At 35.4% G+C, this 21,105-nt stretch overlaps 1 protein-coding gene across 5 annotated transcripts in view; it reads right to left on the reverse strand.

Annotated features, from left to right (window-relative positions):
• CTNNA3 (catenin alpha 3) overlaps positions 1-21,105 on the reverse strand; it is a 1,737,547-nt gene that overhangs the window by 1,549,328 nt on the left and 167,114 nt on the right. For all 5 annotated transcript variants that reach the window (XM_082408616.1, XM_082408615.1, XM_082408617.1 and 2 more), the window contains one exon: positions 2,299-2,465. In XM_082408616.1, the coding sequence (XP_082264742.1) occupies positions 2,299-2,465 (167 nt within the window). The remainder of the gene's footprint in view (positions 1-2,298; positions 2,466-21,105) is intronic.

Consider the following 21,105-nt stretch of genomic DNA (forward strand, 5'->3'; position numbering starts at 1 on the left):
TTTCTTTGCTTCAATATTTCTCACCAACTTTAATGCTAATGTGCATCAAAAACATTCAAAGGGAATTTCAGTGTGCAGCATTGACCATAAAAAAAAACTTTTTTCATGTTGCATATTTATAAGACAGGTTCTGCAGAATACTTTTAGGAGAATATTGGGCTAAATAATTCTAATCTTAATCTCCAAAAAATTTTTTCAATTTGCCTTCATTCTATGTGAAACCTTGAAAGAATTGAGTTGAATAATACAATTCAAATATAAATTTTTATAAGGATGAAACAATAAAAAACTATCACAATTTACCACAAAGTTCTTCCCTTTTTCATAGGTGAAATATCATTGTTGTATTACAGATACTTATAAGTGATTTAAATCATCTAGCCCAAGTTCAGGCTCTGATGAGGAACCAATATATGTGGGAAAGAATAGCTAGAATTAAGAATGCCTCCTCCCCCTGACATACCTAAATTCCCTTAACAATCTGTTATAGGCCCATGAACTTGTCTAAACATTTCTGAAAGCTATTTATAGTAAAAGCTGTTCTAGCCCCTGGGGTACTAAGTTCCAAAAGTTGTTTTTATCCTATTGCCTTGAGCAAGCTTCTTAAATTCGATGTGCCTCAGGGTTTGTTTTTTTTTTTTCATCTATAAAATAGGAATCGTAATCACTCGGCTGTTGTGAGGTTGAATTAAAGGAGATAAACCCTCACATTTCTTGGCCCATTATAAAAATTCAATAACTATTAAGTATAATTTTTATTGCAAAAACAGTACTTTTTCTTTGATCTACAATTACCTCCTGCTTCATTTGAATGATATGATGTGTGTGCGTTACCTAGCACTGCGCCTAGTAGTTAGTGGCACTCAATTAAAACGGTAGTGAAGGTGCTTATGGTCTTATATATATACAGTTACCTCCTAATTGATTATAAAGGCAGTAATTTTCACCTTACCAAAGCCTTTCATTTTGCCTATCCCAACAAATCTAGAGTTAAAACATAGGAAATACTGGGTCATTGGAACTAGGAATTACCTGGCATTTAATCTTTCATGCTCACTTCTGGTTATAGCATTTATTAGTGTCTATATTCACATATAAAAAATGAATCTCAGAAATTTTCAGGGATTTGTATAAGGTATCCAACAAACCAGTAGCCAAGTAACAAAACACGTTGTTCAAATATCTCACATACAAATCTATTGGTAGATAGTTGCTAGTGATAAGAACTAATCCCTTTCCTGAAAAGCTACTTAAACAGCTACAACAACAAAAAGGTGCCAAATTGCCTTTTTTGCAGTAATAAAACTATCAAAAGAAAAGGAATCTGAAAGTATAAAGGAAAGGTCACTCTAGGGTTAAAACAAACATTAGTAAGTAAGAGAAAGATTAAAAAAAAAAAGGTTTAGCTTAGCAATTAGAGAAAATGATTTTGACAAGAAGGTCAATCAGACAAGGCCATCATTTGCCTAATAAAGTAGTGATACTACAGTCACCAAGCGCCCTTATGAAAATGCAGATGTATTTATGAACAGAAGAGCAAGGGTCCTATTTAAAGTAGGAGAAAGAGCAGTGACTCCAAAGGGTTCTTTGCAACCTTCTCATCTAGACACTATTAATGACTTGGTCAAACTAAATAAGAAAGTGAAAAAGGCTGAAATAAAATTCTCCTTCTACTAAGCTTCTGCTAAATGGTTTTGTCTAACAAAATAAAGCAAACAAGATATCTTGCTGCCTTTGTAGTCTCTCCTAGTTAAAATATATTCTTTACTCTTATTAAATCCATTTATACATTTTCATAATGGATTAGTACAGACAACACAGACTACCTGCAAACATGCACTGTTTATCTTAGATCAAGAGGAGCTGGCAAAGTAGTTTTCATTTACAAACTAGGATAAGCTTCCACATGCCTTAAGCTTTAAAGTTTCTCGTTCTCAAATTATTTATATTTACATATTTGTTTTCTATATTATCTATATAATTGTTACTATATATTTATTTATATATTTATATAGGACATAATAATTTAAATGGTCAAAAGCCTAGAACTTTCTCCTAGCCATTTCCTTATCAGTAAGTCATCTTCTGTTTTTCAGTCTCCCACTGGCTTTAAGACTAACTTCTGGCTTCATTCTTGTCAAGTATGCATTAGTTTCACAACCCAATCCAGTCATCTTCTGATGGGTGACATTAAGAAATGTGAGTGAGGCCGGGATTCGCTCGGATTGATGCCAGGTTCAGAAAATGGAATTATAAGTGAGAACAATGCCAAGGTAAACTAAGCCATCTTTTACTTACAGCTGACACGTGCTGCAAGAGACACATGACATCAATCATATCTGCGAGGATAAGGAGTCTGGTAACTGCAGCCAACAAGGCACGGGCAGCTTGAACCACAGCCTCCCTTTTTGGGAGATAACAGGGATCATCTGCAAATCTCTCAGCTGATACTTTCAGAGCTTCACCTGAAACACATAATCCCAAATAAGTTATACTTTAATTTCACTTAAGCCTGTTGCAGCATTTATCATCCAACCTAATTCCAAGTACATTCCATGACTAAGGATAATATTAAAATACTGTCACTTGACACTAGAACATTGTTTCTTAATAAACAATGCAGTTTCAAGCTGACATTTGTTTTTGATAAACGCTCTGGAGTTTGAGAAGCGGGATATCATTTTCCTGCAAGAAAATTGTGCTCAATTGACTAGCAGCATCTAATAAAATTGCTGTCAACTTCTGCATTTGCTGAATCTCATTTGCTGTGAAAGGTTTCATTACTAAGACTTCAATTGGAAACAATCTTGTTTATAAAAATAAGGTAAATCTTCACTGAGTTACTTTCCAATTTAATGGATGTTAGAAAAGAGCTAGCCTTTAAGATAGTAAGACAGCAGATCTCTGATAAAAGTTTAACATAGGCAGATTTATTCTAAACTGTCAATATAATGAACAAACTATACCCTAAACTTAGTCACAGAAATAATATTTCATAGTACTTGTTAGAGAAATATGGTCACTATTTTTAAGGTTTTTTTTCATTTAAAATGTTTTATTATAAAAGTAACAGGTACTCATTTATTTTCCAAAGTTCACAGTTCAGAAAGGTATAAAATGACAAGAAAAAGTCCCTCTTTACCCCACCTCCAGTAACATAATTGTTAAAGATTTACCACATCCACTATTTTTTAAATTTTTCAATTTAAACTTACTTTTATTATGAAAGCAATATGTGACTCATTACTTTTAAATAATTCACCATACTAAAGAGTATAGAGTGCAATTTTTTTTAAGTCTCCATACTAATCCCAAAAACATCCATTAAGTTCTTGTATATCTATCCAGAAATGTTTCTATGAATGTATATATTATGTGGGGGCATATGTATACATGTACACTTATAAATTCATATTAGTTTTATTAGTATATTCACATATATTCATATACATTTATATATTTGAAAGATTTTATGTCATGAGAAAACATAGATAGGTATTATATGTTATAAAAGGAACATACAGAAGATATAGATTCTTTTCACAAACAGTGTTATACGAAAAACTTTCTACAATTTGTTCTTTTCACTTATCAATTTATTTTCTTTTCACATTGGGATACAGATGACCACGAGGCAATAGAGCAAAGAACTTAACAGTGTGGGCACAAGCCACTTAGCCTCTTTATGTTTCATTTTTCTCCACTGTAAATGGAGCTAATAATAATACCTACAATTTTTATGAAGATTAAATGAGAGCAGTGGTTGGAACTTAGTTAAAGACTTAATTAGCTGGTATTGTCATTCTTTTTAATGCTTGAATCAAGTTACTTTTTATTGATATACTACAACTTATTTTACCAGGCCCCCCTTTTTTTAGTAAGTTCTTTTTCCAGTTTTGTTGAGAAATAATTGGCATACATCACTGTATAAGTTTAAGGCATACAGCATGATGGTTTGATTTATACATATTGTGAAATAATTATCACAGTAAGTTCAGCTAACATTCATCAACGCATACAGATACAATAAAAAGAGAAGAAAAGGGGAAAAAAGAAAAAAATGTTTTGTGATGAGAATTCTTAGGATTTACTATATTATCAATTCTATACATCATACAGCAGTATTAACTATAGTCATCATATTGTACATTACAACCCTAGTACTTATTTATATTATAACTGGAAATTTGTACCTTTTAACCACATTTATCTAAGTCCCCCTCCCCCCACCCTCCACCTCTGGTATCTGCATGTCTGATCTCTTTTTCTATAAATTTGATCTTGTTTTAGTTTTTGTTTTTCAGATTCCACACATAAGAGAAATCATACAGTATTTGTCTTCCTTTGTCTGACTTATTTCATTTAGCATAACGCCTTCAAGGTCCATACATGTTGTCTCAAATGGTAGGATTTTCTCATTTTTTATGGATGAATAATACTCCATTATATATATACCACAGCTTCTTTATCCATTCATCCATCAATGGACACTTAGGTTGTTTCCATGTCTTAGCTATTGTAAATAACACTTCTATGAACATGGAGATACAGATATCTTTTTGATTTAGTGTTTTTGTTTGCTTTAGATATATTACCAGAAGTGGAAATATTGGATCACACAGTAGTTCTATTTTTAATTTTTTGAGAATCCTCCATAGGGTTTTCCATAGTGGCTGTACCAGTTTACAATCCTACCAACAGTGCATTAAGCGCTTATCAGATATATGGTTTGCAAATATTTTTTCCCATTCCATAGGTTGTCTTTTTAATTTGCTGATGATTTCTTTTGCTATACGGAAGTGTTTTAGTTTGATCTAGTCCCACTTGTTTATTTTTTTTTATTTTGTTGCTTATGCTTTAGGTGTCATATCCAAAAAATCATTACCAAGGCCCATGTCAAGAAGATTTATTCTTATGTTTTCTTCTAGGAATTTCATGGTTTCAGATTTTACATTTAAGTCTTTAATCCATTTGGAGTTAATTTTTGTGAGTGGTGTAAGATAGGAGTCCAGTTTCATTCTTTTACATGTGAATACCCAATTATCCCAGCACCATTTATTGAAGAGACTGTCTTTTCTCCTTTGAGTATTCTTGGCTCTCTTGCCAAATATTAGTTGACTGTATATGCTTGGTTTATTTCTGGGCTCTTGACTCTCTTCCGTGTGTTTTTATGTACCAGGCCACTACTGAATACATAAATTATTTCCAACTTTTTCCTATTTCAAACAATACTACAAAGAACATCCATAACATATATCTTTGCATGCATGGGCAAATTTAGCTGTAACATAAATTCTTAAAAGCAGAATTGCTGAGTCAAGGGGTAAATGAACTTTAAGTTTTGATATACATTGCCAAAAAATTCTCCAAACACAGCCATTTCACCAACAACATATAAAAGGGCCTGTCTTATCTACTTTACTCCACCAATATTTTGTTTCCATTTATTCATGATCTTCAGCATAAAGAAAATGAAATAAATTATTGTTATTAAAAATAACAAAGAATAGTATCCCTTATTGTGGACAAAACCTGTGAAAAGGGTCTGAGACATTCTCAACTTGTTAATATGTTATCAACACATTTAGCTCTCTTAAGCAATACCAAGTTAGGAACTCAGACTGTGAAGTCAGACACTTCTGAGACCAAATTCTTATCTGCCACTTCTAGTTCTGAGACCTTGGACACTTAAATACTTTCAGCGCCCTCATCCATAGGAAAGGGATAAAAATATTACTTATCTCATAGTGTTTCTGAGACATTTAAATGAAATATATTTTATAATATATATTTAGCACAGTATCTGAACATGAAAAGCACTCAACAAATATTAGCTGTTATTTTCTCAGGAAATTTCTAGTAGAGACAGTAAATTTTTAAGACCAGTAAATGGTGATTTTTATGTGTTTCTCTGTAAGTCAGAATTGTTGCTAGGAGACTGTGAAAACTTAAAGTGACCTCTGAAATTAAGAGAGCAAATGAATTCCCACAAAAAGAAGATTATCTTTTCTTGTTATGTGTCTGAATTGGAAAGTTATGATAGGCTTTGTAGAATACTGTCTTTGACTTCAAATACTAAAATTAAATATATATTTGAAAAGAATTATGTGTTCTTGACTCTAAAGACGTTAAGATGTTGAACAACTGGCTGAAGAGCCATACTCAGAAAAAGGTCATTAAACATTAAACAACTATTACAGTCTTTATCTCTGTTAAGGTAATATGAAGAGCCAGCCAAGTAGCATTGTTGGGAGAAAAAAAAGTCACTCCTGAAATACATTAATAAAGATGCGGTAAGTAAACTTTCTATTACTGGACTTACCACCCTCCATCCTCTGCAATACTTCCAATTCTTTTCAGCTGGTTTCAGTTCATAATTCTGGTTTCAACATAAACATCTATTAGCATCTGTGCTTTATAAAGTCTACATGTGGGGAGTCTATTCTTCTGAAATATAATTCCCAATCTTTCTTATAACACTTTTACCTTGAAGTTTAATAAATAAGAAATTTTACTTTTAAAATACATATAAATAAAAACTACATTTTTTTCTTTAAGAAATCCCACTCCATACATAAAAGAAAATACTTTTTACTAAATATCATGAAAATACCACAAGAACTAGATTCAGAAAGTTTCTTTCTACTGGAGCCATTTTGTTCCTTTCCTATCAAACACGCTCTTTTTAATCTTCAAAAAATCCGTTATGAAATGCCTGCTTGAATATAGTACTGAGGTATAAACTTTACTACATTCAAAGTTCAACTCCACTTTCTAAAAGTGATTATATTGATTATAAACGTGCAAATCAAAGAAAACAATGTATAAGCAAAACATCCACAGGAGAAAGGGGAACAACGAAAATGAAAATGGGCAAGTACTTTGAAATTTGAAAGATCAAATTTCCTCCAACTTTTATAATTAACATTATATTTATGATTCAATTAAGGTTTCTAGTCATGCCTTTGGCCACCCCTCTATGTGTGTTTTAATATACCATACACATGTAACAGGCACTAGTACATATTAATTGATTCAATATGTAATAACATACTCTGGTATAAAGAAGTTCCCAGGCTGAGATTGGGCACTAGGGTGTTGGTTTTATTTGTTTTTAATTGGGAAACAGCCATTTAGAATATGAAAGCTCCTAAGAGGTAGAAGCTTAAATTTAACTTTGAAGCAGATTGATTCTGGGGGGAGGGAGGGCAGGGAAGAGGGGAGAATGACTTCAACTAGGTCCTAAACTTATGCAGATGTTTAAAAATAAGCAAAGACCCTCCTTTAAAATGTCTGAGCTAGTTTGACGGCAAGGAGCAAAAATGTTTTATATAATAAATAAAACCTTATCATGGCAAAGGGAAAGGCTGGAAAGCTAGCCATTGTGTGGACATAGGCTTAGGAGCTACAAGGACATCAGCAGAACCTATGGACTCAGAATATAGATGCCTACGGTTGCCTTTGTAAGCATGTGTTTTATTTCCCTTACACTATCTTCAAACTCTCAATTAAGTCTTATTAAAATTTATACTTTGGTTCCAGTCAACACAGAGGAACAAAGATCAGATATCTTCCTCACCTGACACAACAAAAAAATAGACAAAATATATGAAAACATGGTTGTAAAGGTAGTGGGTATTAGCCAACAAAGGATAGTATTCCCTGAGAAATGGTAAACAAAACAGGATGAGCCCTTTGATAGCCCTAGCTTACTGCCTTGAGAGACTTTTCAGACCACAGATAGGAAGGAGAAACTAAGACAGAGACTGGCGAACATTCTGAGCTAAAGAGACAAAGCTGAATGTCCATGGAGATTGTGGCAGCTAAAGGACACAGGACAGAGAATGAGAAAGAAGAGAGCTACAAAGAAAGAGAACTCAGAAGCTCTGAGAGGCTCCCCCTTGAATATTCAGCTGGAGACTGATCAACCCATACATGGAAAGAAACTACCTAAGGCTAGGGAAAGAACCATCCAAAAGGATTTGAAGTAACGGTACTCAGCATTTACACAGAGCTGGGAATAGTGCTTGTTCCCACTACCAGAATGGAAAACTTCACGACTCATGGGACATTGAGTAGAGTACATAGAAGGGTCTTGCCTCAATAGTGGGAAAAAATTAGCCCTGGTCTCAGCATTGTCCCAGTCCCCCCTGACAAAGAAATTCAAAAGAGAGCAGAATTTCCACCTTAAAGGCCAATAGCAGTCATGCCTCAGAGAATCGCTATGGCCATGTAAAGGCAACACCAGGACAACATATGGAATTAACGAAAGTGGAAGGACATAGGCAACTTCCCACCAAGCCCTGTACCATTGAGAACAATCAAAATGAGTTGGGGAATATGTTGATGGAGCTAATTCCATAAAATTATAAATATTATAAAATATAAAATTTGATGGGGTTAGTTTCTATAAAACTGATGAAAACATCTCCTAATATCATAGTTGAGATATAGTAGAAGGTCTCATAAGAGACCTTCTCTTAACCATCTCTCTAGACAAATCAACTCTTTTTATTTCCTCTCTGCAACATATTAATGATCCCTCCTTCCTGTTCAATACCAAAGGATGATCTCAAGTATACTAGAGCCTTTCTGTTCCCACTAATTAAGGCATGTGAGTTGTAATTATAACTGTACTTTTATTAAGTATATGAACATCCAATAATAGTACAAAACAGGTCTGTCATTTCTTTGAAAAGTAATTTGAATGCTTAGAGACACTCAATAAAGGTGAGTTGCTAAAATTATTGTCAAATTGAATGTGCAAGAAAAAATGGTAAAAGTTGGGGTGCAGCAAGGGAGAAGATTATAAAATACCAAGGATTCTGCAGTTAGGCAGCTTCTCAAGTGTCATTAAGTTTTCTTCCATAAAAACACCAAAATAGGAAATCGAAGTCAGTGTATTAATAGTATGGGTGTGATTTAGGCAAAAGCGATTATATGAGACTCAATCAACAGACCTATACTAAAAATGGGCCTGGGCCGAACATCAAGAGATTGGCTAATGTTCATGTTATATTCATTAACATAAAACACTTAAGGTGTAGGGGTGTGTGTGTGTACAAAAACTAACGAACTTTTCACTTCCAATAATAAGAACTATATATTTGAAGCAAAAATTGTCTGTTGTGCCTTAAAACACTGGAAATAATCTTTAAATTTCAATCCTATTTAGGCAAATTTTAATTATATATTTATATGTAAAAATACATAACTCCATGCTTAAAAAACCTTTATTAATATCTTTTATGTGTAAAATATTTTATACAATATATCTATAAACTATCCTTCTAAATAAATTTCAATATAGAGCTTTTAAAATAGAGCTAGTGACTTCCCTGGTGGCGCAGTGGTTAAGAATCCGCCTGCCAATGCAGGGGACACAGGTTCGATCCCTGGTCTGGGAAGATTCCATATACTGTGGAGCACCTAGTCCCGTGTGCCACAACTACTGAGCCTGTGCTCTAGACCCCACGAGCCACAACTACTGAGTCCACGTGCCACAACTACTGAAGCCCATGCGCCTAGAGCCTGTGCTCCACAACAAAAGAAGCCACCGCAATGAGAAGCACGCATACCTCTTTCACAACAAAAGAAGCCACTGCAATGAGAGGCACGCGTACCACAAGAGTAGCCCCGGCTCGCCGCAACTAGAGAGAGCCTGCGTGCAGCAATGAAGACCCAATGCAGCCAAAAATAAATAAATAAATAAAATTTATTTTTAAAAAAGTTTAAAATAGAGCTATATGATGAAACTTCAAAATTTTGAAGATGATGAATTATTTTTTTTAATTGCCAAAGAACTGACAAAGTAATTTCATGTCATATTTTAAACTGACAATAATTTTAAGGCAATAAAATCCATAAAAAATATTTGAGTTTATATTTAAGATTGTACTTCCTACAGCATTATCTCCTAGTACTAGGAGTATCATATATTTAAAGCTATTTATTGTTAAAAAAAAAAAGTAACAACAGAACATAGCAATCCATATTGTAAAACAAACAATAAAAAAGATAATAGTATGGATTTGCAGCTTAATTAAATGTTCAAACTTTGAGCTGAAATAGCTGCCCACAACTGCTGTCTATTGAATTTTTCTCCAAATAACCTATTGACTAATATGCCACCAGTAAACATTTTCTATAATATTATTCTTGATGTCAATTTAATTCTCTTGAGAAGAAAAACTAAACCTTACAACTAAGATGCCAGGCTAAAGTTAATTATCCATTATTTTTCCCTTTACTTGCTAAATCTGAGCAAACTTATTAGCTCTATTGTATTATGCTGAATTACCAAAACCTTGTAAGCTTGATTTTTTGATATCTCCTGAAAGAATCTCATTTTAGTGCTTTGAAATTGAAAATGGCAATACTATCAATTTTTTCTAAGAAGTGATACCTAACCCTTACAAAGAGCTCATTCACTCATATAACAAATACTTATTGAGCAATACAGTATGCAAAGCACCATGGAGTATACGGTGATGACTAAAACATGGACTTTGCCAAGTATCCCCAGGTAGGAAAACAAAGCACTTCAATAGGAAGATTCTTCTGTTTGGTTTTAAATGTCAACATATTCCCTTGAAGTATAATAAAATAGAATTCCATAGCACCAGAAAAACATACATATACATCATAATAATCCTTCATATGCACAGATCCTAAAGTCTTTACTATTATTTTTTAAATCATTAAAAAGTTCTAGAGTCCAGAATCCAGTTCAAGATGACAACATAGAAGGGCCTTGAGACTCACCTCCTCCCATGAACACACCAAATCTGCAGCTATATATGGAACAAAAAAAAAAACAAAAACAAAAAACCCTAAAAACTGTCTGAGTGACTCCTACTCATCAGGTGAACAAGGGAAGGCCCACATCAAACTCGGTAGGAAACGCTGGGACACAGTCTCACCATGAACCCCAGCCTGAGCACAGCAACCCACAGTGAGGAGGGAACGCAACACCCGGAGCTTCTCCCTGAGAAGTGAAGAATTTGAACTCCATACCAAGAAACACAACTTTTAAGACCTGCAACTGAAAAACAAGCCCACAACATATCTAGCTTTGAAAACCAATGGGGTTCATTCACATCCAGGAGACCCACAAACCTACAACAAACTGAGAAATGGCCGTTAGAGGGTTTGTTTTTTGATTTTTATTTTTTTTTTAATTTTATTTATTTATTTATTTATGGCTGTGTTGGGTCTTCGTTTCTGTGCGAGGGCTTTCTCTAGCTGCGGCAAGTGGGGGCCACTCTTCATCGTGGTGCGCGGGCCTCTCACTATCACGGCCTCTCTTGTCACGGAGCACAGGCTCCAGACGCGCAGGCTCAGCAATTGTGGCTCACAGGCCTAGTTGCTCCGTGGCATGTGGGATCTTCCCAGACCAGGGATCGAACCCGTGTCCCCTGCATTGGCAGGCAGATTCTCAACCACTGCGCCACCAGGGAAGCCCCCCTTAGAGGGTTTATACGTGGACTCACCTGCCCCAGGGCCCAGCGCAGAGGTGCCTAGACTTTAGGTATATGAGGCTCATTTGCTAATCTTGAAGCATCTGCCTGAGGGGCAGGCATCTAACATTTCTAATTTAGCACACATCTAGGAGCCTGCTAGCTGGCAGGCACCATCTTCACTCTCTCCCTCTGCCTCACTCTAGTCAGCAGAGGCCATCTTTTTTTTTTCGTTTCTTTTTTTCCTGCAGGTGCCATCCATATGCTCTCCCTCTGCCTTATTCCAGTCAGCAGGCACAGTATTCACACTCTCCCTCTGCTGTCCCCCAGAGCGCCAGTATCTCCCAGAAGGGAGCTTTTACACACATGTGGTGTCCAGGTTTTTATATATGGTGCTCCGGTTTTTGTGGCCGCCACCCAGGGTTTGCCCTTTGATTATCTGGCTCTGGAGGCCAGGGGGGCTTGCAATCCTGGGTCTCACAGGACTGTAACAATCAGAGAGACAGTTCTTAGCACACTACCACCCCCAGGGCACAGCACAGAGAGCAGACTGAAACACAGTTTCAGTCTTTCTGTGAAAGAGGCCTATCCGCTTGTCCAGGAGCTTCAACCTGAGGGGCAGCCTTCTGGTTTGGCACACACCTATGGGTCTACACCAGGTGCTCTCAAGGAATGGAGGCCAGCAGAGACAATCTTTGTGTTCTCCCGCTGCCTTGCTCCAGCTCACAGGTATCTCCCAGAAAGGAACTTATTCCCATGTCTGGCACCTTGATTTTTTGTGGCTGCACCAAGGGACACCTTTACATTGCCTGGCTCTGGTGGCCGGTGAGACCTATGCTCATGGGTCCCACAGACTGTAACCAATGAAGAAAGATTTATTAAATGGCTACCACCCCCAGGGCACAGCAAGAGGCAACAGACCCAGGAACTCAGTCTTTCTGTGAAAGTGACCTATTAGCTTATCAGCATAGCTGCAGACTGAGGGACAGGCTTCTAATTAAACACACATCTAAGGACTGACTATAATCATTTCAAGAAACTGCAAAGGGCAGGTGCTCTCTTTGCATTGTCTGCCAACTGTGCTCCAGAGCACTAGTACTTCCCAGAGGGGAGCTTTTACATGTATCTGGTGTCTCAGTTTTTGTGGCTGGTGACCAGGGAATGCCCCTTGATCACCTGGCTCTGGTGGCCAGGGAGGCTTGTGTTCTTGGGTCCCAGAAGATTGTAACAATCAGAGAGAAAGTTCTTAACAGACTACAAACCCCAGGGCACTGCACAGACAACAGACTGAAAGAGAACCCCAGTCTTTTTGTGAACAAGGCCTGTCTGCTTCTCCTGGAGCTTCAGCCTAAGGGGGAGGCTTCAGGTTTGGCACATATCTAGAAGCCTACAAAGGTGCTCTTAGGGAACATAGGCCAGTGGGTGTCATCTTTGCACTCTCTCTCTGCCTTGCTACAGCTTGCTCGTATCTCTCAGAAAGGAGCTTATACACTATACTCATCTGGAGCCCCAATTTTTGTGACTGCCAACCTCGGAATACCTCCAGATCACCTGACTCTGGTGGCCAGCAGGGCTTCACTTGTAGTCCCGCAGGGCTGTATATATTTGCACACTTTAAAAGCTGCTGCCTGCAGGTCTGGCTTCCAATCAGCTTGAATCTAGGTGCTGACTGAGATCCTACCCTTTGGGACCCTGACAGGTATTGGCATACCCTTAACTACTGGGAGCCACAAAAATAAAATAGGCTGCTTGTACAATCACCAAGGCTTAAGAGACAACCAAGAGCTAGGTCAGGGTTGAATGATAAGGTTCATCTCCTACACAAGGCCACTCCATCCAGTCTAAGAGAGGTAGCTGCTTCAACTAATGCATAGAAACCAACACAAAGAGTCAAGCAAAATGAAGAAACAGAGGAATATGTTCCAAATGATAAAACAAGATAAAACTTCAGGAAAAAAAAAAACTTAACGAAACATAAATAGGTAATTTACCTGATAAAGAATTCAAAGTAATGATCATAAAGATGCTCACTGAACTCAGGACAAGAATGGTTGAACACAGTGAGAACTTCAACAAAGAGAGAGAAAATATTAGAAAGTATCAAACAGAAGTCACAGAGTTGAAGAATACAATAACTAAACTGAAAAATACACTAGAGGGGTTCAGTAGAAGACTAGACAAAGCAAAAAAAAAAGGATCAGTGAACTTGAGGACAAGGCAGTGGAACTCACCCAATCAGAGCAGAAAAAAAAAAAAAAAAGGAATAAAGAAAGAAAAAGATAAAAGTAAAGATGGCTTAAGGGACTTATGGGACAAAATCAAGCAGACTAACATTTGCATTATAAAGGTGCCAGCAGGAGAAAAGAATGAGAAAGGGCGAGGAAACCTAGTTGAAGAAATATGGCTGAAAAACTTCCCTAACTTGGGGAAGAAAACAAACATCCAGATCCAGGAATCCCAGAGGGTTTCAAATAAGATGAAACCAAAAAGATTCACACCAAGACCCATTAGAATTAAAATGTCAAAAGATAAAGACAAGGAGAGACTCTTAAAAGCAGCAAAAGAAAAACAACTTGTTACATACAAGGGAACCCCCATAAGACTATCAGCAGACACTGTGCAGACCAGAAGAGAGTTGCATGATACATTCAAAATGCTAAAAGAAAAAAAAGGTTCCAGTCAAGAATACTCTACCCAGCAAAGTTATCATTCAGAACTGGAGATATAGTTTTCTAAGACAAAGGAATTCATCACCACTAAACCAGCCTTTTAAAAATGTTAAAGGGACTTCTTTAAGGTGAAAAGAGACAAGTAACCAGAAACATCTGAATTTATAGATCTCATTAGTAAAGGTAGTAGATTAATCACTTATAAGGTTAGTATGAAGGTTAAAAGAAAAAAGTGGTAAAACTAACTATACCTTCAATAATTCATTAATGAATACACAAGATAAAAAGATACAAATTATGACATCAAAAACATAAAACATGGTGGAGAGAATAAAAATGTAGAACTTTAAAATATGTTCAAACTTAAGTTCAACTAAGACTGTTATCAGTATAAGATGTTTTGTATAAGCTTCACAGTAACCACAAAGCAAAAACCCTTAGTAAATACACAAAGACTGTAACAGGAGACAAAGAAGGTTGTTATATAATGATAAATGGATCAATCCAACAAGAGAATATAACATTTATAAATATTTATACGCCCAACATAGGAGCACCAAAATATATAAAACAAATATTAACAGATCTGAAGGGAGAAATCAGCAGCAATACAATAATAGTACTTCAATATCCCACTTTCAAAAAAGGATAGATCATCCAGACAGAAAATCAATAAGAAAACTTTGAACTTAAACTACATATTAAACCACATGAAGTTAACAATATTTACAGAGCATTCCATCCAAAAGCAACAGAAAACACATTCTTCTCAAGCACACAGACAACATTTTCCAGGATTGATCATACATCAGGCCACAAAACAAGTCTTAATAAATTTAAGAAGCATCAAGCATCCTTTCTGACAACAATTATATGAAAATAGATACCAATTACAAGAGGAAAACTGAAAAATTCACAAACATGTAGAGATTAAACAACATGCTACTGAACAACCAATAGGTCAAAAGGAAATCAAAAAAATACCTTGAGAGAAATGAAAATGGAAATACAACATACCAAGACTTATGGGATGCAGTTCTAAGAGGAAAGTTCATAGCAATAAAGCCAGTAGTAAGAAATGAAAAAGACCTCAAATAAATAACCTAACTTTAAACCTCAAGAAACAAGAAAAAAATGAAGCCCAAAGTTAGCTGATGGAAAGAAACAGCAAAGATTAGAGTAGAAATAAAGAAAATAAAAACTGAAAAAAAATAGAAAAGATCAATGAAACTAAGAGCTGGTTTTCTGAAAAACCGGCTAGTACTAGTACCTATTACTAGTAAAGAGATGGAATCAGTTAATTAAAAACCTCCCAATAAAGGTCCAGGAACAGATGATTTCACTGGTGAGTTCTACCAAACATTTAAAGAAGAATGAAAAACAACCCTCCTCAAATTCCTCCAAAAACAAAAGAGGATGAAATACTCCCAGAGACCAGTATTTTATTTCACAAAGAACATATTTTTCCAGGCCAGAATTACCCTGATACCAAAATCAGGCAAGGACATTACGAGAAAATAAAATTACAGCCAATATCCATGATGAACTGATATAAACATATTCAGCAAAACATTAGCAAACTGAATTCAACAATGCATTAAAAGGATAATACACCATGACCAAGTGGGATTTATTCCAGGAATGCAAGGATGGTTCAACATTCACAAATTAATCAGTGTGATACACCACGTTAACAAAATGAAGAATAAAAATCATATGGTCATCTCAAAAGATGCAGAAAGAGCATTTGACACAATTCATCATCCATTCATGATAAAAATAACTCTCAATAATGTGGGTACAGAGGAACATATCCTAACATAATAAGATCATGTATGACAGGCCCACGGCTAACTCATCATACTCAATGGTGAAAAGCTGAAAGCTTTTTCTCTAAGATCAGGAATAAGACAAGGATCCCCTCTCTCAGCACTTCTACTCAACATAGTATTGGAAGTCCTAGCCAGAGCAATTTGGGAACAAAAAAGAAATAAAAAGTATCCAAATTGAAAAGGAAGAACCAAAACTGTCTCTATTTGCAGATGACACAATATTATCTATAGAAAACCCTAAAGACTCCAAAAAACAAATGTTAAAACTAGTAAATGAATTTACTAAAGTTGCAGGATACAAAATTAACACACAATGGGACTTCCCTGGTGGCACAGTGGTTAAGAATCTGCCTGCCAATGCAGGGGACATGGGTTCAAGCCCTGCTCTGGGAAGATCCCACATGCCACAGAGCAACTAAGCCCATGCACCACAATTACTGAGCCTGTGCTCTAGAGCCCACATGCCACAACTACAGAGCCCACATGCCACAACTACTAAAGCCTGTGCACCTAGAGCCCATGTTCTGCAACAAGAGAAGCCACCGCAATAAGAAGCCCATGCACTGCAACAAAGAGTAGCCCCCACTCGCCACAACTAGAGAAAACCCACACACAGCAATGAAGACCCAATGTAGCCAAAAATGAATAATATAAATATAAATAAATTTGTTAAAAAAATACACAAAAATCTGTTGCATTTCTATACACTAATAATAAACTATCAGAAAGAGAAATTAAGAAAATCCCATTTACACTTGTTCAAAAAGAATAAAATACCTAGGAATAAATTTAACCAAGGAGGTAAAAGACCAGTGCACTGAAAACTATAAGACACTGATGAATAACATTGAAGGCTCAAATAAATGGAAATATATTTCATGCTCATGGATTGTAAGAATTAATATTGTTTAAATGGCCATATTATTGAAAGCAATCTACAGAGTCAAAGAAATCCCTATAAAAATTCCAATGGCATTAAAAAAAAAAAATTTTTTTAAAAAAAAAAAATTCCAATGGCATTTTTCACAAAACTAGAACAAACAATCCTAAAATTTCTAGAGAACTACAGAATAACTCATAGAAAAAACCATCTTGAGAAAGAACAAAGCTAGAGGCATCACACTTCCTGATATCAAACTATATTACAAAGTACAGTAATTAAAACAGTATGGTATTGGCATAAAAACAGACACACAGATCAATGGTACAGAAATAAAGAACCCAGAGATACATCCATGGTCAATTAATCTACAACAAAGGAGCCAAGAATATGCAATGGGGAAAGGACAGCCTCTTAAATAAATAGTGTTGGGAACACTAGACAAATACATGCAAAAGAATGAAACTGGACCACTATCTTACACCATACACAAAAATCAACTCAAAATGGATTTAAAGTCAGAAAGAGAAAAACAAATACTGTATGCTAACACATATATATGGAATCTAAAAAAAAATGGTTCTGAAGAACCTAGGAGCAGGACAGGAATAAAGACACAGATGTAGAGAATGGACTTGAGGACATGGGGAGGGGGAAGGGTAAGCTGGCATGAAGTGAGAGAGTGGCATTGACATACATACACTACCAAATGTAAAACAGATAGCTAGTGGGAAGCAGCCGCATAGCACAGGGAGATCAGCTCGGTGCTTTGTGACCACCTAGAGGGGTGGGATAGGGAGGGTAGGAGGGAGACATAAGAGGGAGGGGATATAGGGATATATGTATATGTATAGCTGATTAACTTTGTTATATAGCAGAAACTAACACAACACTGTAAAGCAATTATACTCCAATAAACATTTAAAAAAAAAAAAGGACTTAAAAGCCTTGAACCTGAAACCATAAAACTCCCAGAAGAAACTATAGGCAGTAAGTGCTTTGACTTTGGTCTTGGCAATGATTTTTTGGATTTGACACCAAAAGCAAAGGCATAAACAGCAAAAATAAACAAGTGGGACTACATCAAACTAAAAAGGTTTGTAGAGCAAAGGTATCCACCAACAAAATGAAAAGGCAACCTCAGGAATGGGAGAAAACATTTGCAAATCATATATCTGATCAGGTTTTAATATCCAAAATACATAAAGAACTCATATAGCTCACTAACAAAACAAAAACTGATTTAAAAAGTAAGAAAGCAATCCCATTTACAATCACATAAAAAAGAATAAAATACCTAGGAGTAAATCTAAATAAGGCGGTAAAAGATGTGTACTCAGAAAACTGTAAGATACTGATGAAGAAACTAAGGAAGATACAAACAGATGGAAAGAAATACTATGTTTATGGATTGGAAGAATTAATATTATTAAAATGACCATACTACCCAAGGCAATCTACAGATTCAATGCAATCCCTATCAAAATACCAACGGCATTTCACAGACCTAGAAAAAATAATTCTAAAATTTGTATGGACACAAAAAATACCCCAAATGGCCAAAATAATCTTAAGAAAGAAGAACAAAGCTGGAGGTATCATGCTTCCCAATTTCAAACTATAATACTACGTTACAGTGATCAAAACAGCATGGTACTGGCACAAAAGCAGACACATAGATCAGTGGAACAGAATAGAGAGCCCACAAATGAACCCATACTTATACGGACAAAGGAAGCAAGACTATAGAATGGGAGAAAGACAGCCTCTTCAATAAATTGTGTTGGGAAAACTGGACAGCTACATGCAAAAGAATCAAACTGGACTACACTCTCACACCATGCACAAAAAACAAATTCAAATGTAAGACCTGAAACCATAAAACTTCTGGAAGAAAACATAGGCAGTAAGCTCTTTGACATTAGTCTTAGTAGTATTTGTTTAGATATGTCTCCTCAGGCAAAGGAAACAAAAGCAAAAATAAACAAATGGGACAAATCAAACTAAAAACCTTTTGCACAGTGAAGGAAACTATCAACAAAACAAAAAGGCCACCTATTGAATGGGAGAAGATATTTTCAGAAGATATATCCAATAAAGGGTTAATACCCAAAATACACAAAGAACTCATAAAACTGAACATCAAAAAAAAAAAAAAAAGCAAGCAACCAGATTAAAAGACAGGCAGAGGATCTGGATAGAAATTTTTCCAAAGAAGACATACAGATGGCCAACATGCACATGAAAAATGCTCAACATCACTAATCATCAGAGAAAAGCAAATCAAAACCACAGTGAGAAATCACCTCAAACCTGCCACATGGCTATCATCAAAAAGACCACAAATAACAAATGTTGGCACAGATGTGAAGAAAAGAGAACTCTTGTACACTGTTGGTGGGAATGTAAATTGGAACAGCCACTGTGGAAAACAGTATGGAGGTTCCTCAAAAAACTAAAAGTAGAACTACCATATGACCCAGCACATATATATATATATATATATATATATATATATATATATATATATATATATATGGAAGAAAACAAAAACACTGATTGGAAAAGACACATGTACCCCAATGTTCATAGCAGCATTATTTGCAATAGCCAAGATATGGAAACAACCTAAGTGTCCATCAACAGAAGAACAGATAAAGAAGATGTGGTATACACAGACACACACACACACACACACACACACACACACACAATGGAATACTACTCAGCCATAAAAAATATAAAATTCTACCACTTGTAAAATCATGGATGGACCTGGAGGATATTATGCTTAGTGAAATAAGTCAGACAAAGACAAATACTGTATGTTACCACTTATATGTAGAATCTAAAAAATAAAACAAATGAATGAATATGACAAAACAGAAACAGACTCACAGATATAGAGAACAAACTAGTGATTACCTGTGGAGAAAGGGGGAAGGGTAAGATAGGGGTAGGGTATTAAGAGGTACATACCACTATGCATAAAATAAGTAGGCTACAGGGATATATTGTACAACACAGAAAATATATCCAATATTTTATAATAACTTTAAATGGAGTATAATCTATAAAAATTTTGAATCACTATGTCATATACCTGAAACTAATACAATATTGTAAATCAATTATACTTCAGTAAAAGTATTTTTAAAAAGAAGAAAGGTATATGCACCCCTTTTTTCATTGCAGTATTATTTACAATAGCCAAAATATGGAAGCAACCTAAGTGCCATTAGTAGATGAATAAATAAAGAAGATGTGATACACACACTCACACACACACACACACACACACACAAAATGGAATATTACTCAGCCACAGAAAAGAATGAAATCTTGCCATTTGCAACAACATGGATGGACCTAGAGAGTATTTTTCTGAGTGAAATAAGTCAAACAGAGAAAGACAAATACTGTATGATTTCACTTATATGTGGAATCTAAAAAACAAAACAATTGAACAAACATAACAAAACAGAAACAGAGTAATAGTTACAGAGAACAAACAGGTGATTGCCAGAGGGCAAGGGGTGGGAGGGAGGAAAGAAATAGATGAGGAAGCTAAAGAGGTACAAAATTCTAGTTGCAATAGAAATGAGTCATAGGTTTGAAAATACAGTATGAGGAATATAGTCAATAACTATGTAATATCTTTGTATGTACAGTGACAGATGGTAACTAGACTTATTGTGGTGATTATTCTGAAATGTATAGAAATATCAAATCACTATGTTGTTTAACAGGAACTAACACAGTGCTGTAGGTCAATTATACTTCAAAAACAAACAAAATCATAGAAAAAGCAATCCAATTTGTGGTTACCAGAGGTGAGGAGGGGGAAGTGGGGGAACTGGATGAAGGTGGTCAAAAGGTACAAACTTCCAGTTATAAGATAAATAAGTACCAGGGATGTGATGTACAACATGATAAATATAATTAACAATTAACACTGATGTATGTTATATATGAAAATCATTAAGAGAGTAAATCCTAAGAGTTTTCATCAGAAGAAAGAGATTTTTTTTACATTTCTTTAATTTTGTCTCTATATGAGATGATGGATGTTCACTAAACTTATTGTGATAATCATTTCATGATGTACGTAAGTCAAATCATTATGCTGTACACCTTAAACTTACACAGTGCTATATGTCAATTATATCTCAATAAAACTAGAAGAAAATAATAAAATAAAACAGCATTTCAGAAAAATTAAATTTTTAAAGAAACAAGTTAAGTGCTGTCCATGGTTGGTGGAA

Source organism: Balaenoptera borealis, assembly GCF_965194805.1.
Source record: "Balaenoptera borealis genome assembly, chromosome: 10".
Taxonomy (NCBI): Eukaryota; Metazoa; Chordata; class Mammalia; order Artiodactyla; family Balaenopteridae; genus Balaenoptera; species Balaenoptera borealis.